This window comes from Dasypus novemcinctus, chromosome 1, assembly GCF_030445035.2.
Source record: "Dasypus novemcinctus isolate mDasNov1 chromosome 1, mDasNov1.1.hap2, whole genome shotgun sequence".
Taxonomy (NCBI): Eukaryota; Metazoa; Chordata; class Mammalia; order Cingulata; family Dasypodidae; genus Dasypus; species Dasypus novemcinctus.
In genome coordinates this window covers 48920972-48938151 of record NC_080673.1, presented here as the reverse complement: position 1 = coordinate 48938151, position 17180 = coordinate 48920972, and the positions used below count along the sequence as shown (strand labels likewise).

Below are 17180 nucleotides of genomic sequence, written 5' to 3'. Positions count from 1 at the left end.
TCTTAAGAAGTAGGTACTATAGCAACTTTTTGTTGCCTTTTTTTAAAGATTTATTTATATATTTATTTCTCTCCCCTTCCCCCACCCACCCCGGTTGTCTGTTCTCTGTGTCTATTTGCTGCGTCTTCTTTGTCCAATTCTGTTGTTGTCAGCGGCACGGGAATCTGTTTCTTTTTGTTATGTCATCTTGTTACGTCAGCTCTCCGTGTGTGCGGCACCATTCTTGGGCAGGCTGCACTTTCTTTCGCACTGAGCAGCTCTCCTTAGGGGGCGCACTCCTTGCACATGGGGCTCCCCTACACGGGGGACACCCCTACGTAGCAGGGCACTCCTTGCACACATCAGCACTGCGCATGGGCCAGCTCCACACGGGTCAAGGAGGCCCGGGGTTTGAACCGCAGACCTCCCATGTGGTAGACGGATGCCCTAACCACTGGGCCAAGTCCGCCATCCCCCTTGTTGCTTTTTTAGGTTTTTGATTTCCATGGGTTTTTCTGATGGGCAGCCAAGGATTGTAAACCATATCCCTAAAGAGAATATTAATGCACAAGAGTCCCCAGATAGCAGAACATATTATTCCTTTGGTACTAAATATATTCACTTCTAAGTTTGGGTATAGAGAACCATAGTATCTAAATCTAGATTTTTTTGAGTTTTGGAATCTGTTCAGTTCCTAATTTCAAAGAAAATAACCACCCTTCTGACTAATGTACTCAACTGAAATTTACTATGAGTGAAGAAAAGTGCCTACTACAATAAGTAAATGGGGGAAGCAAAACAGAGGGAAGAATTAGAAATTATCTGAACAGACTTTTAGAGCGCCCAAAACAAGAGAAGCCTTAATTAACATGAAAACAATGTTTAAAAGTACATTCGATAGGGAGAGACAACCAGCAAGATGGCGGCAGAGTGAGGAGCTCCTAGAGTCAGGGCAGTTAGTAAACACCGCAAGCTCTCTGGAGCTAGCTGATGCACCTGTTTGGGGACTCCAGGAGACCAGAAAAACTGTGCAACATCCTTGAAGGAATGGAAGGAGGAGACTGCCCATCTGCAGAGAAGATTTATGAGTAGCCTGCCCATCCTCCACTGGAGGCGCAAGCTGCCTTGGGAGCCGTTCTGCGGCTGCAGTTGAAAGCTCCACTTCCCAAAAACGGGAGAAAGGGATGGTTGGGCACCAATTTCAGTAACTGATGAGTAAATTCAGCAGGCTAAAGTATAATCCTGAGAACAGCTACAATTTGAACCTGTCCAAGTCAGAAAGAGGCTGGTAGCCACCTTAACTCTGCACCAGGCATGAGGGAAAGTGGAGTGGACTGAAAATCACAGTGCTGGTGGGGACCAGCCTCTCCATCCAGATCAGATTGCAGCTCTAGCCTAGGCCCCAGCCCCACCTCCAGCAGGGAGGAAGCCAACCTCTCCGGGAAATTAGCAGCCAAGCTGCAGAGGCTGGTGATTACCCTACACTGCCTACACTGCCTGTGCAAGCTGCCCCAGATGCTATTCTGTGGCTGGAACTGGAAGTTCCATTTCCCAAAAACGGGAGGAGGAGATGGTTGGCCACTGATTTCAGCTACTGATTGGCAGACTCGGCTGACTAAGGTAGAACCCTAGGTAGGAACAGCTAGGGTGTGAATCTGTCCAAGTTGGAAAGAGGCCGGTAACTGCCATTTTGACTCCATCCCCAGCATGAGGGGAAGCCAGGCTGACCAAAAATCACAGTGACGATTGGAACCAGTTTCTTTCACCCAGGTCAGCCTGCAATCCTAGCTTAGGCTTCATCCCAACCTCTGGCAGAGAGGAGGCTGGCAGGCCCTGCACTAGCCTGTGCAAGTAACTGCAGGTAACCTTAGCTGGCACAAACAAAAATCAGAAGGCTACCGGGGCAACGACAGGCATTTTGAACCCACATTGCAGCCTGCTGCCCACACCTGCAGCTCCATCCCCGCCCTAGGCAGGGAAGAAAGGGGCATAAACCTTCATCAGTCTTACAGCAACTAGAGTCTAGCCCTGCATGACTTGGATTATTCCTCACAGCTGTGACTCTGTCCCTACCCCTGGCAAAGGAGAAAGTTAGAAGCTTCATGGGTCCCTGGGGCAATGAGAGCAACTTGAGCCTCCACAGCTTATAGCACCAACTACATCCTGGGCTCCAACTGCACAACCAGCAAGGGAGAAAGGACAGGAAGCCCTAAACTAAAAAGAAAAATGGCACCCAGAATAAATACTCTTGTAAGCCAGGTGCCAAGACACCAACAAAAAATGACAATCCATAAGAAGAAACAGGAATATATGGCCCAGTTAAAGGAACAAGGTAAGACTCCCGATGACATAAAGGAGTTGAGACAACTGATCATAGATGTTCAAACAAATCTCCTTAATAAATTCAACAAGATGGCTAAAGAGGTTAAGGATATTAAGAAGACACTGGATGACCACAAAGAAGAATTTGAAAGCATACATAGAAAAAGAGCAGACCTTATGGGAACGAAAGATACAATAAAATTTTTAAAACATTGGAATCATATAACAACATATAATCATATAATAATCATAATAAGATTTGAGGAGGCAGAAGAAAGTATTGGTGAGCTTGAAGAAATGGCCTTTGAAAGTGAACATACAAAAGAACAGATGAAGAATGGAAAAAATTGAACAAGGTCTCAGGCAACTAAATGACAGCAAAAGGCATGCAAACGTATGCATCATGGCTGTCCCAGAAGGAGAAGAGAAGGGAAAAGGGGCAGAAGGAATATTTGAAGAAATAATGGTAGAAAATTTCCCAACCCTAATGAAGAACATAGATATTCATGTCCAAGAAGCACAATATACCCCCCTCTGAAAAAATCTGAATAGATCAACTCTGAGACAATACTAATCAATGTCAAATGACAAAGAGAATTCTGAGAGCAGCAAGAGAAAAGCAATACATAACATATAAGGGATATCCAATAAGATTAAATGATTTCTCACCAGAAGCCATGGAGGCAAGAAGACAGTAGTCTGATATATTTGATATAACAAGAGAAAAACTTCCAGCCAGGAATCTTACATCCAGCAAGACTGTCTTTCAAAAATGAGGGCAAGATTAGAATATTCACAGATAAACAGAAACTGAGAGAATTTCTAAGCAAGAGACCAGATTTTCAGGAAATACTAAAGGATGTGCTAGAGCCTGAAAAGACAGGAGAGAGGGGCCTGGAAGACAGTCTAGAAACGAAGATTAGATCAGTAAAAGTAAATAAAAGTGTCAAAAGAGTAGTGAAAATAAAATATGACAGATAAAGCTCAAATAGGAATAAACTTAACCAACAATGTAAAGCACTTGGATTCTGAAAACTGCAACTCAATGTTAAAATTTAAAAAGGCCTAAATAGCTGGGAGAACATTCCATGCTCATGGATTGGAAGACTATCATTAAGATGTCAATTCTACTCAAATTGATATATAGATTCAATGCAATCCCAATAAAAATTCCACCAGAATTTTTTTAAATTGAAAACATGATTATCAAATTTATTTGAAAAGATAAGGGGTTCTGAATAGCCAGAAACATCATAAAAAGGAAAAACAAACCCTTATTTCCAGACTTTAAATCATATTACCTAGCTATAGTGGTAAAAACAACATAGTACTGACATAAAGACAGACACATAGACCAATGGAACCAAACTGTTCAGAAGCAGACCCTCACATGAATGGTCAAGTGACTTTTGACTAGCCTGTCAAACTCACATGGCTCAAGCAGAACAGTCCATTCAACAAATGGTGCTGAAAGAACTTCTATCCATAGCCGAAAGAGGATCCCTATCTCACACTTTATCCAAAAATTAACTCAAAATGGATCAAAAACCTAAAAATAAAAGCAAGAACCATAAAAGCTTCTAGAAGAAATCGTAGGAAAATATCTTCAAGACCTGGTAGTAGGTGGTGGATTCTTAAAGGAGATAAGAGGAGGACTGAGATGGTCTACTGATGTTTAATGTATGTAGAAGTTTTAAAATGCTTTACTATAAAAGTGTGGAAATGTATAGTGGATGGTAACAAATATTAACAGCCATTTTATAAATGGAGATGTGGCTGAAAATGGTAGTCTAGGTATGTAAATGCCAATTGACAGAATGCTAGAGAATAATCTAGGAACTGAATAGCACAGTAAACCAAGAGGTGGATGATGCAAGAGTGTCCTTTGTGAGCTAGAGCAAATGTATATCACTACTGCAGGGTGGTGGCAATGTGGAGAAGCATGGGAAAAATACAATGGAGTGACCTATTGACTGTGGTTAGCCATAATATTCTTGCATCTATACCAAAGATGTACTGTGTTGATAACAGGGCAGTATGGAAAATGTGAGCCAAATGGACACTATAGACATGGTAACAATCAGATGATATTATCTGTAAAAATGTTCCACCACAGTGTGGTATATTGATAGAGGGGTGTTGTTTGGGAATTCTGCACATGTGCATGACTGTTTTTTAAGTTTACAAGTTCTGTCACAAAAATATATATATATTTAAAACATAATAGGGTGGGTTGGGGGAAAAATACTTTGGTTAGTAGTAATAGTTTGACAATGCTCTTTCATCATTAGTTAAAAACGTTAACAACAATGCAAGGTATTGGTAGGGTGAGTTATGAGAGTCATGTATGATGTACTGTTTGTTTCATAAGTTCACAACTATTACTATACACTTGTTTATGTATGAGTGATATAGTTCAATTTTTTTTTTTTTTAAATCTGTTGCAACAATAAAAAATTTTTAAAAACACATGGCCAATGTGCCAGCTGGGCCCTGAGCAGCAGAGTTGCAGCACCTACTTTCCAGTTCATTGGATTCACCCAGGACAACTAACAAGGAGATAAGGATGGACAATACAATATGAAGAAAATAAGAGTCCTAGCCATCAGCTGTATGGGATTGAAGCCCCCTCTCAATTAGAGGTGGAGTGGGCATCACCATTGTAGAATCCTAAGGATTGGGGAATGAACTATGGACTAGTGTGGACTTACTGGTATTCTTCTATAGACTTATTGTGATTCCAGCAATGGAAAAAATTACAACATTGATGTGGAGACAGTGGCCACTGGAGGCTCTGAGGGCAAGGAGAGGGAAAAACAGGTATAATATGGGGGCATTGTAAGGATTTGGGAATCGTCCTGAATGACATTGCAATGACAGATATAGGCAATTATATATCTTCCCATAACCTACAGAATTGTGGGAGAAAGTGTAAACTACAAAGTAAACTGTAACCCACGCTCAGTGGCAATGCCCCAAAATATGTTTATCAATTGCAATGTACCACACAAATGAAAGATATGGTTTATGTGGGAAAATGTGGGAAGTATTGGGTGTGGGGCAAATTGGAATCCCTATACTTTTTATGTAACATGTAATCTAAGTTTCTTTTTAAAAATTAAAAAAATTAAAGTATATTTGATTGGGTCCCATTAGACTTTTTTAAAATGTTAGATAAATCTGTTTGTGAAAAATTCAGTTTCAGATAAGTACATGAAATAAAAATGTTACCTCCCTTCTCTCATTACCCTTACAAAGTTTCCCAACGCTTAATACATATTCTTTTGTGCCTTTTTCTGTACACATGTGATATATGTAAAGGGTTGTTGTTTTGTACACAAATGGGGTTAAAGTAAAATAGTGCCTATTTTTAAAGATAGGTTGAATTTGCAGATGATTGTTTCAAATATACTGAATAAAATAAGCTAAACACTTTACCGATTTTGTATTCTGTTCTATAGAAAATCTTGTGCTATAAGAGCTCAGTTCTTTCTATGTTTGCTGATGAGAGGTGTTTTAATTCTCAGGTAGTATTCTTTATGTAAATGAACTTTAAAAACATGGATTGAGATGTTACTTAAAATTTCAGATAGTAATAGGTAAATAGTTGCTAAATGGAGGAAGCAGCTCCCAGGAAAAAGTAGTAGTACCTGTTCTGAGTTGTTATAAGGAAAAATGAGACAATCCACATAAAGAAGAGTATGTGTTAAGTCAGAAGCAGAAATGAGCAAAGGGCATTCAAGACAGTGAGAGGGAAGGATGAATAGAGATTGACGGACTTTGAGTGCCTCTAAATTACAGGCTACATGCTTAAAGGCGTAGGGATGAAAAACAAAGCAAGACCAGTTGAGAGGCAGTTACAATCAAGACAGCAGCTCAAGATCTTAACTTTTTAAATTCTTGAAACATTTATAGTTTGTTCACTTAACTCATACACGTCTAAATTTGCAATGTTCTGCTGACTCTTAGCCTTGGTGGATTGCTTACTTTATATTTTGGTTTGTGAGCTGTTTGGTAAGGAAGAATTCTAAGACTAGTGTGACAAACACCTATCTCCCTTTCCTTCCTTGCCCATTTGTTAGGGTAGGCAGATGTCCAGCCCCAGGTGGTGGTGAATTGGTCCAAAAGACAATCACGACAATCCTCTTCCTAATGTTCTTAGTCTCCCTTGCAACTTGTTCATAACCACATGACCTAGCTCTGGCCATAAAACTGAAAGCAAAAGTCTGCCTGGAGTGTTTCTGGAAAACCATTTGCTTTTCTAATAAGAGGGAATGAATATCTGACCTGGTACCACTTCTTTTAGATGTGCTATCTGGAGCAAACATTTTTGTGCTCATTAAGTGGCACATGAATGGGATGCCAAGGAAGCCATAAAGACCATAAAGCTGGTCTTGACATCAAACACTGCACAACTACCATAAATTCCTATCTGGTTAAGCTACTCTAAGTGAAATTAGGGCTTTGTTACATTTCTCATAGGCTGAGGTTATGTCCCTCCAAAGGCATTTGCTTCTGTCAGGTGACCCAAGTGTAATACATGCTTGGAATCACGTCATCTTTCTTGGGGATTCCTGACCCTCAAACCTAAACAAATTTGATAATATTCTTAGTGTCATTTTCTTTTAATAACCTCGTATAGGGATTTTTATTTGTTTTTATTTATCACCCTTTCACTGCAGTGCCTTTAATGTAAATGTTAGTTCCAGCTCCCAAATTCATGTGTCCAAGACTGTCTCCCATATTTAGATAGTTCTTGGTTAATAGGACTGGCAACCATTCCCATGTATCCCTTCCCATGGAGGGCAGCCTTATTTTAAAGACTTTTTTTTCTTTTTTAAAGATTTAGCCTATCTTACTAGGTATTTTATAGCATGACTTTTTCCAATCTACCATATTGCCATCTGGCCTCAATTTCCCCACATGGGAAATAAAAATATGATCAGGAGAGAAAATTAAGACAATGTTTATAGAAGTACCCTGTAAAATTAAGTGTTTTACCACATCCGGATTTATGAAGTAAATTACAGGAAGCACATTCCAAGTTACACAAGTAACAGGTATATCCCCAGGTAGTCAGTGTTTCATATTCCACAACCAAGGTTCTCATTAAAAACAAAATGTAGCTTACTACATAGAATTCTTTGTTGAAATCAGTTAATAACCTGCCAGTTTAATATGAATATTCAAAAGGATAGGATGCCATAGGAATAATACCCTTCATCTACCAATATTCTTAGGGGACTGGATTTAATGAAGAAAATACAAATTAATTGTTTCTAAGTATCTCAGCATTTCTTATATATTTTTAGAGAATCTATTCTAAATATGCTGTTCTATAACTTTTATATATTCTGCACTTTCCCATTTCATTTAGTGATTGCCGCAAAAATAGCAGTGAGCACTGACTGGCTCTGGAACCACTCAGATTCAAATACAAATTCTGCTTACTAGACTAGTTCCATGATCTTAGACAAATTACTTGGCTTATGTATGTAAAGCAGGGAAAACAGAACAGGACCTAACCCAGAGGTTTACAAATCACACATCTTTTTCGTTGCACTAAATGGAATTATTTTCTGGCTGTCTAAAGCCCATGGAAACCATCTCATTATTTTAAAGACTTTACTAAAATTCCTCTTAAGATCTATATGCCATAAATATATTACTTGGTTAGTCTAGAAACCAAAGAATCACAAGCAAATCAAGACACAAATTTAATATATGCACACAGTTTTATATATATATATATATGCAGCATCACACCATGTAGGGCATTTACTCTTATTTTATACATTCGGATATGTTTAAAACACTTCTTAAGGCTACAAAACAGAACATAGAAAAATAAACAGTAATATATTGAACACTTACAAAAAGTGATGTGATAAAGATATAAAGTACTATTTTCCTTTCAACACTTCAAAAGGTATGTATATATACTTTTTTCTTTTTACAAGTAACATCACGAACAACCACATCTTCACATGCTTTTAAGTATATTTGTACTCAGTGTAAGGCTATTATTTTTCATACATAAATTTTTTTTCTAGCTCTGCAACAATGCAATTTTTAATCCATTCAAGTAAATTCAACCCCAAGGTTTGCTGTTTCCAGCATTAAGACATGCACCCACCCCTCCTTCTAGGATTTTCTAAAATCTGTATTTCCAGGGGGGAAAAAACATCTTTAAAAAAAAAAAAACAATTAGTGGGAGAGAAAATGGCTGACACTAATAGCAAAACATTAGTTCTTTGAAACTGACATACTGGAACAGAGCCATTATTAAGAATTCAAACAAACCACAATTGCATTTAGACATAAAATAAGGAGCAAAATAGAGTAAACAGAAATAGTGCAGCCAAATGTGCTTCTCTTCAGCTACACTAGAATGGACCTTGCTTAGTACCCATAAATGAAAGGCAAAAAGTTCACCTTATCAAAAACCAAAGGTAAAACAAATGAGGCAAAAATAAATATTGCTAGTTTCTAGGATGGCTGAATATTTTCTAAACCAGAAGTGGTTAAGAAAGGGGCTTTATTGCACCAAATCAATCTTAAGCAAGTTTGCAGTTCACAGGCATTTTGATTCAACCTTGAGTCACAAAGAAAATAACACACTGCAAGAATATATAGAGTTTGCATCAAATTAAGGTGTATCAGCACTGTAGTTTGAAAAACTTAACTATTGCCAGGTCAAGGCATGGTCTGAGTTTAGATGTGCCATGCAAATGAACATATGGGTTACCACGAACAATAAAAGACTCGAGATGCCAGCACTCTGCTGCGAAGGTGCACATAGAGCAAGAGTTGAAGATTTCTCTGAGAGGAAATGAATTTGATGAAGAGAAATATACATAATACTAAAAGGACAGAGGGGCAGGAAAAGTTCAGCAAAAGCACCTAAATAAAACAAAGAGAACAAGTGAGCTTTGGTCAGTCTAAAAATTTGTTCTTCCAAATGTGTATGTATGATTATGTGGTAAAGTTCCATAATTTCCAACACAAAATACAAATGATTCTCTTTTCTCTTATAGAGAAGCTTTATATCTTATGTCAACATACAGTATGATTGAGCAGTTAAAATGAAGGACAAAATGTATGGCCCTGGTTTGACCTCAGCATAAAGCAAAATTCCCTGATCTAAGACATTTTAAAACAAATATAAAGGAAAAAAGAAAAAGAAAAAAGAAACCCAAACGTCATGTAAAGACTGGTAATTTTTTAAATTATCTAAAAATCATAATTCTTTTTATGTCAGAGGTTACTGAGTAAAGTACCATCTGCTAAAATTTTCTTTCAGCATTGTTCCCATGAGGTGAGATATGGGAAACAGGAAGCAAATCAGTTTTTCATTCAGGAGCTAAGAGTATTGAGGTAAGACACAGTGACAGTGAAGAAATGAATAGTATTCTTTCCTATCCAATTTTTGAAAACTTCCAGAAACTGAGATGACCAAACCCATCAATAAACTGAAGGACAATGGAAACAGTGATTTCTTTTGCACTCCTGGATCAAACTTACACTGAACTTTGAAATCTGGTAATTATTAATTATATTTATACCTAAGTGTGATTTTCATAAAAATCATCAGGGAAGCTAATGGGCCGAAAGTGAAGAACCTGCTAACCTTACTTCTTCTCATTCCATCAACCATTGATGTTAACCAAGGAAAAAATGGCTTACACCAATCTTTCCAGCTTACAGGTGACAACAAAATTCCTTTCAACAGATCTCTCAAGAACTTTTTCTTTTCCACACAACCATCCCAGTCTACAAATTTTTTACCTAGCACCATCATAACAAAAATGTTATCTTTCAAAGTGCTTTCTAAAACTCTATGTTACAAAATAGCTAAATGCTAATTACTATTCAAATCAGCAGTTAAACAGACATTAAGTAATTAAAACAGCACAGAGGTAAATAACCATTATTACAGTACAGTGGAGATTCACTGAGCCAAGCTGGCACCCAAACATTCCTATAGGTTATGAGAGAACCCAGAAAACTCATCTGCTTCAGTTTGTCCAATTCAAGTGAATGGTATTTGCTTTTAAAGTAATTTGCCTTTAAAAATAAGAAGAAAAAAAAAAAACCCACCACATCTATTTTTGGCTAAGTGGCAAAGAAAAACATGGCATGCAAAGAAAAACTACTATGTTATTTGCATAGAACTCAAGTTTCCTGATCAAAAGATGATCTCTTATTATTAAAAAAAAGGCAGGTTTTCACATTTGTATGTACAAGAAATGTAAGCTCAGTTATTTTTACATTGTAACACAGACAAGGGAACACTGTGTTGATTCAGAGAGTCAAATCTCCAAATGAGAACAGAGTGCAACATGCAAAGGGTCTAAGAATACTGCAAAGACTGGAGGATGGAAGGAGGGTCAGAAACATGTTACTCAAGAGTTAACAGCAATAAAATGCAAAGCAAAAGCATCTTCTAGCAGCATCCTCTAGAAAAGAACTAGAAGTCACAATCTTATTTTTGAACAATAGTTCCAGCTGTGACAAGTTGAACATGCAAATGTAAAGTGATACACAAAAACTAATACTCATACACTAATGGTGCAAGAAAAACAAAACATTCTATAGAAACCTGTCAAGCTAAAAAAATTTTAACATTTCTTCTCACAAAATATTTAGAATCTGTCAGTGCATTAGTGTTAAAGTGGCATTAAAAAATTCTGCAGTTTTAACAGATGCAGATTATTTTCAAAATGCATAGCATCTACATTTCTTTTGAGTAGGCACCATGATATTTACACCAGTGCTAAGAATTCTTGGTGGGGACAGCCGTATTTCAATGGATTTCCTATTATTTCTTAGATACCTTTTCCTGTCTGCAATCCCAAATTCAACAAAAACAAAAATTCAAAAATATACCCTATAAATATTAAAAGAACTATATACAACATTTCTAAGACACAGGTTAATAGGCTGCCTTATGTGTAATATTAAAGAGAAGACGAATATTATTCAAGTCTGACAGATATTGAGATGAAAGGCCTTTGGGTTGGAAGCATTTCAAAAGACAACAGTGTTTTAGGCTGAGAACTGTCTGAGCCCAGTTCATGACTAAGGCATTGCATAATAAAATATACATTTCTATTTGGTGCAATGGTATGTTTTGGAATCTATATTATGTCAAATGGTATTTTCTCATCACTTTAGTGAACACTATAAAGCACACATTTCCAGCATTCGAAATCAAACTTGTATCATACAAGGAAAAAAACCAAACACTAACTCTGTAATGTTTTATATTAGGCTGTTTATAAAAAATATTTTAACAAAATTAATTTTCTACTTTTTATGGGGGCAGGCACCCAATAAATAAATCAAACCTATTTTGAATAAAAGAAAATGGCAATGTCAGGAATTCATCTGCCCCCTTAAACTCATGTCCAAAATCTCTTGTCCAGGAAGAGAGTGAGGGTGAGGGGTAGGGGAGAAGATAGTTCCAATTTGGGTATTTATTTTAATGTATTTTTTTAAGCCTTCAGAAACATTCTGCCTAAGAAAGGGTTTCTGCTCGACAACACTCCAGCAACAGCCATCAAGTGTGCTGTCCCCTATGGCCATCTCCCATCCCTGATCTCCTCCTATCTCCCCTATATGGTCGTCCTCTGACATTTCGATGGTACTGATAGCCTTCATCCCGGCTTCTGCTTGGCTGTCCTTTCCAGGACTCCTCACCTCTCACATGTTGGTATCCTCCCCTAGCAGAATAGCTCCAATCACTTTTGTACTTTCTGCCTCCATAAGTCTGATTATAGAACTGCTTGGATCTACCACTTTTCAGAATATTGGCCACTTCATTTTCATCTTCTGAACTCTCTTCTTTTGGTCTTTGCACTCTGCTATCCACCAAGTTGGCCCCAGGGCTGGCCACATCAGCAGCACTCTTAGGATCTTTCACTTTTTCTTGTTTTTCTTTCAAACTTGGAATGGTCCTTTTAGGCTCAAGTTCAATAGGCACTGGTTCTTTTTCTCTGTTTAGAATTTGATTAGGATGATCAGCCTTTCCCTCTGCTGCAAGAGGGATAGAAGCCAACGGCACATCTGCCTTAGGTGTCTGGGATGACTGCTCCACTCGGCCTTCAAGCTTACTGCTCACACTTGCTTCAGGAAGGTGCGTGCCTTCATCCCTGGCCACCTGAAACTCATCTACTACCGATACTGATCCACATTTTTTAGACAGATGCAGATTTTCCAGGGGCAGATCCAATTCTCCTTTTTCATCAGAGGGCAAAACAATGTTCTGCCTCATTACTGGATTTTCAATGAATCCCTGAAATGGGTACCCATACCAAACGTGAGGAAAGAAAGGAGGTGCAATGGGAACTGGGCCTAAGAATGGATTAGGTCCAAAGGACGGCTGTGGGTATATATTCTTGCCACACAGTGATTCTTCATATTCAGCATGAAGAAGGTGTCCAGCATTCTCAGATTCAAGATCAGCCTGGTAAGGCAACTGTCCATGACTTGCAGACACCTGAGATGGTGGGATAACCAGAGGTGAAGAAAATGCTGGCGGTCCAATCTCTGCCGGTGGCATCTGACCATTAATGCTGGCTTCGGTCTGCATTGGAAAGTGTGCATCTGTACAGGTACAATTACTTTCATTCTGAGCAGAAGGAGCTTCATGGAACCAAGGGCTATGAGGATACACAGGGACAGGGACCTTTGGGTACATCCTGCAGGCTGCCAGGTAGGCCTGGTGCAGAGGGTACAGGTAAGAATGCGGGGCCCACATAGGACAACTATATGCCTAAAAAAAACACAAAAGAACAAGATAAATAAAAAGGAAACAAAACAGGGGGGAGGGGTTTGGGGTAAGTAACTTTTTAAAATTATTGGGCTCAAAATAAGTTTCTCGTGCCTGCAGACTATATAATCTGCAGTCCAAATGCTAGATCACTGTTACCCAACATTAAAAGAAATTCAGTGAAACAAAATACAAAATTAAATCATGCTAAAGGACACCATTCCTTGCTATCCTGAAACCAGCCCAAATTCCTGGTGCAGACATTGATATAAGATAACACCACGAACCACCCAAAGATCGGTAAAATCACTGATTCGATCCTGTGGATTAAATGCATGGAAATAATTCTGAGTGGTACCAATCTTGAAAACCACCACTATCAAGCACTTCAACTTCTAGCTTCAAAAATCAGTATCACTGACTATTTAAATAGACATGCATTCACATTCTGGTTCTGCCCCTAATTCACCATCTGATCCCTCTACTAACTGTTCAACCTATAAAATGTTGGTAAGGGAATAAATGATCTCTAAGATCTCCAACAATAGCACCCCACAATTCTAAGTGCCCACGGAACAATCCAAGAGCAAGCAAGGATTAAGTTGTACCTTTAGACAAAGAAAGGTCGTGTTGAAAATGAAATTCGAAATCCTTTCCCTGCCAGGGTTCAGCCAAAACCCAAATACACAGAAAATATAATCAGCTAATAAGTTAATTAACCAATTAGTTAAAGTCAACATTAGGTAGATAAATATAAAACTAGCCAGTGAATGTAGTAGATGGTGTAATTAATCAAACCTCCTCTTATGTAACTGGTCAGCAGGACAGAGAAGGACATTTCACTTCACATTTCAACAGCCTGGAACCCACAGAACCTAATCCAAGACAGGACAGGACACAGCACTGACAAGGGCGGAGTTCTCCAGCCTTCTCCCAAGGCAAGGTATTCTGAGATTGACCCCTTCTCAAAGGATATCTGTCCTGCTAGCGAGCAGTCCCACCACCTTATGCATGCGTACTTTAACATGTATCTTTTGATCCTTTAACAACTGAGGCAAGTGGACTTACATTATCTCCATGCCATAAACAAAGAAACTAAGCCCAGATACACAAAATGGCCTGCCCAGGCCTATAAAATTAAAAAGTGATAGAGAAGAATCTCAAACCCAGATCCTTCATTTAATTCCCTATTAATGGCATTTCATTAGGCAACCCACAGAGTTGAATGTTTTCTAAATGTGCTCACAGTGAAACCATCACTGATAAAAAAAAAAAAAGCAAGCAAAAACCAGAGCCTCAACAGCCAGCATCAAAAACAAACACACTGGGAAGCAGACTTGGCTCAATGGATAGGGCATCCACCTACCACATGGGAGGTCCGTGGTTAAAACCCTAGGCCTCCTTGACCCATGTGGAGCTGGCCCATGCACAGTGCTGATGCGCACAAGGAGTGCCGTGCCACACAGGGGTGTCCCCTGTGTAGGGGAGTCCCATGCATAGGGAGTGCACCCCGTAAGGAGAGCCGCCCAGCATGAAAGAAAGTGCAGCCTACCCAAGAATGGCGCCGCACACACGGAGAGCTGACACAAGAAGATGACGCAACAAAAAGAAACACAGATTCCCGGTGCCGCTGATAAGGATAGAAGCAGTCACAGAGGAACACGCAGTGAATGGACAGAGAGAGCAGACAACTGGAGGGGGGTGGTAAGGGGAGAGAAATAAATAAATAAATCTTAAAAAACAAACACACACAATGAGCAGTGCTGGAAATGCTGGTTCTTAAAGTGATGAGATTTAGTAAACCTTGGAGTAGCAGTTTGATATTGTTTATGAATTCCAAAAATAGATACTGAATTGTGTTTGTAAACTGGTCTGTTTCTCTGGATGTACCAGATTATATTAAATTCAGAGGTTTCACTTTCACGTGATTAAATTATGATTAGGGCTTTGATTTGACCATATCAGTAGGAAGGTGAGTTTCCACCCCCTTGGTGGGCAGGAATTCAGAGAAAACGACTCACAGTCATTTGAGTTTTGATGCTGGAGACCAGGGGAGAGAACCAAGCCATTTGTGAGAGAGCTTACAACTGAGAGACCAGAGCCCTGAAGAGCTGAGAAAGCCCGAAAAGAAACAAGCCCTGGGGAGACAAGCCTTATGTTAGTGTACAATTGAGAAAAGGAGTTGGGACCACAGAGCCTTAGAAGGAAAAGGAAGGCTGAACCCTGGCAGAGACCTGCAGCCTCTTGCTCCAACACATGGCAACAGACTTTGGTGAGGAAAGTACCTTACACTTTATGGCCTTGTAACTTTAAGCTTCTACCCCCAAATAAGTACCCTTTATAAAAGCCAAGAGAATTCTGTTACACCTTGCCTCAGCACCCTTTTCACTGACTAATATACTTGGGTTATTATTTAAATTGTAATAATATAAAACAGAAATAACTTAAAAACAATAAAGTAACAATGTTAAAATAAAATGTGACTACCTTCACACCAAGATTAAAGAAGAATCGAAGAATATTCTTATCTGAAAATAACAACAATCACTCATTAAAATTATAAACACAACAAAGTTTTCATTTCCTATCCTTGAAAAATATAAAAGCATCCCAGTGTCTTCTAAGTCTAAAGATAATTTTATCTACAGGAATTGTTTTCTCTAGCCTGTAATATAAAACATATAGATATAAAGTGTAATATAACCAATAACTATATTAGGCCTTGTTACTACAAGGTAATGCCAGGTTCAATGTGATTTGTCTATTTTAATGTCCAAGTCTCAAAATAGCTAAAATTTAGATTTTCATCTAATTAAAACTGAATCTAGTTCAGTGAAGGAAATTAAGGTTTTCTTTTTTTTTTTTTCAGTTTTGTAGCATTTGAAAATGATGAATTAAAAATGTTGAGGAAAGGGGGGAAAAAATCAACATAACTCTAACTCATGAATAACAATGAAATTAGTAGGATATTAACCAAGTTATCCATTTGACATGAGACAATTACCCATAAAAACTCATTTCCCAAACATCAGATCACAGACTAATAAAAAATTATCTATGTAAACCCAGACAAAGAGCATATAAACTAGTTATTGCATTACTCTTTGTTTTTCCACAAATATGAAATTTTACAAACTAAAAATTGGGGGAGAGAGGTAAATACCATAAAAATAAAAGACAAGGAAATTATAAAAGAATTCTTAAGGAAACAAAGGCAGATATTGTGGAGTCTAGCTATAACAGCAGCTACTACTTATTATATTCATTGTTCTCCAGAATTTTTTCATGGATGAAGTAATGTGTAGTTCCTAAAACTATACCAATGATGAGAAAACTCAGTAATATTTAGTTACCTGATTAGGGATATTACTAATATCTTAATTCAAAAAAGTTTGTTTTAATAAAAAACTGACATGGGTGGGCACAGTTACTAAACATAAAAAAATCATTTTCTAATTAAAAATAAGCTCAAAGAGAAAGTGAATGACAAATGGCCAAACTTCTGCTGTTCTTCCAAAGTAAGTCCTTCAGCTGACCCAGGCACCCAACCTGTGACCTCTCCATTTCTCACTAAACCTGATTTTACTTGATAAATTCAAGTGGAGTTAAGGAAGGAGCTCACCTTTAGGTAGGTCTTCCCCAGTGTGACACAGTGAATAAGGAGGTACAATGGCTCGATCTCCCTTTTCATTATAAGGAAACCCAGGATAGAGTGGGTCTTGGTAAAGGCTCAACGTCTGAGGCAAAGGCATCAAGGGCTGGTTAACTGCCTGTATTGACACAGGAACTGGAGAGGGTGTTAACGGAGCTTGTGACACAGCAGAATCAGGTCCAGTGGGCAGAGTCTGTGTCACTGGCAAAACAGGTATTTGAGCAGGGATACCTGTGTAAAGAGAGAGGAAGGAATCAAAAAACTACAAAAAAAAGGTGAAGATTTCCTCTACAAACATAAGTTTACATCAAGATAAATGTAAAGAATGCTATCTAATCACTACAGATGGTTAAGGCTATCTAAAAAGTACTTTTTGTATCAACCAAGATACTCCTGGACATACAGTAGGAAATGAGTCCAGGAAACAAGCTATGAGTCAATGTCTTCTAAGAG

At 38.3% G+C, this 17180-nt stretch overlaps 1 protein-coding gene across 1 annotated transcript in view; it reads right to left on the bottom strand.

The window, feature by feature from the left end:
* Positions 1-8005: 8005 nt before the first annotated feature.
* OTUD4 (OTU deubiquitinase 4) overlaps positions 8006-17180 on the bottom strand; it is a 53878-nt gene continuing 44703 nt past the window's right edge. The window contains exons 19-21 of the mRNA XM_058285537.2: positions 16698-16958; positions 15563-15603; positions 8006-13078 (exon numbers count right to left, since the gene is read on the bottom strand). Coding sequence (XP_058141520.1) covers positions 11864-13078; positions 15563-15603; positions 16698-16958 — 1517 coding nt within the window. The 3' untranslated portion in view covers positions 8006-11863. The remainder of the gene's footprint in view (positions 13079-15562; positions 15604-16697; positions 16959-17180) is intronic.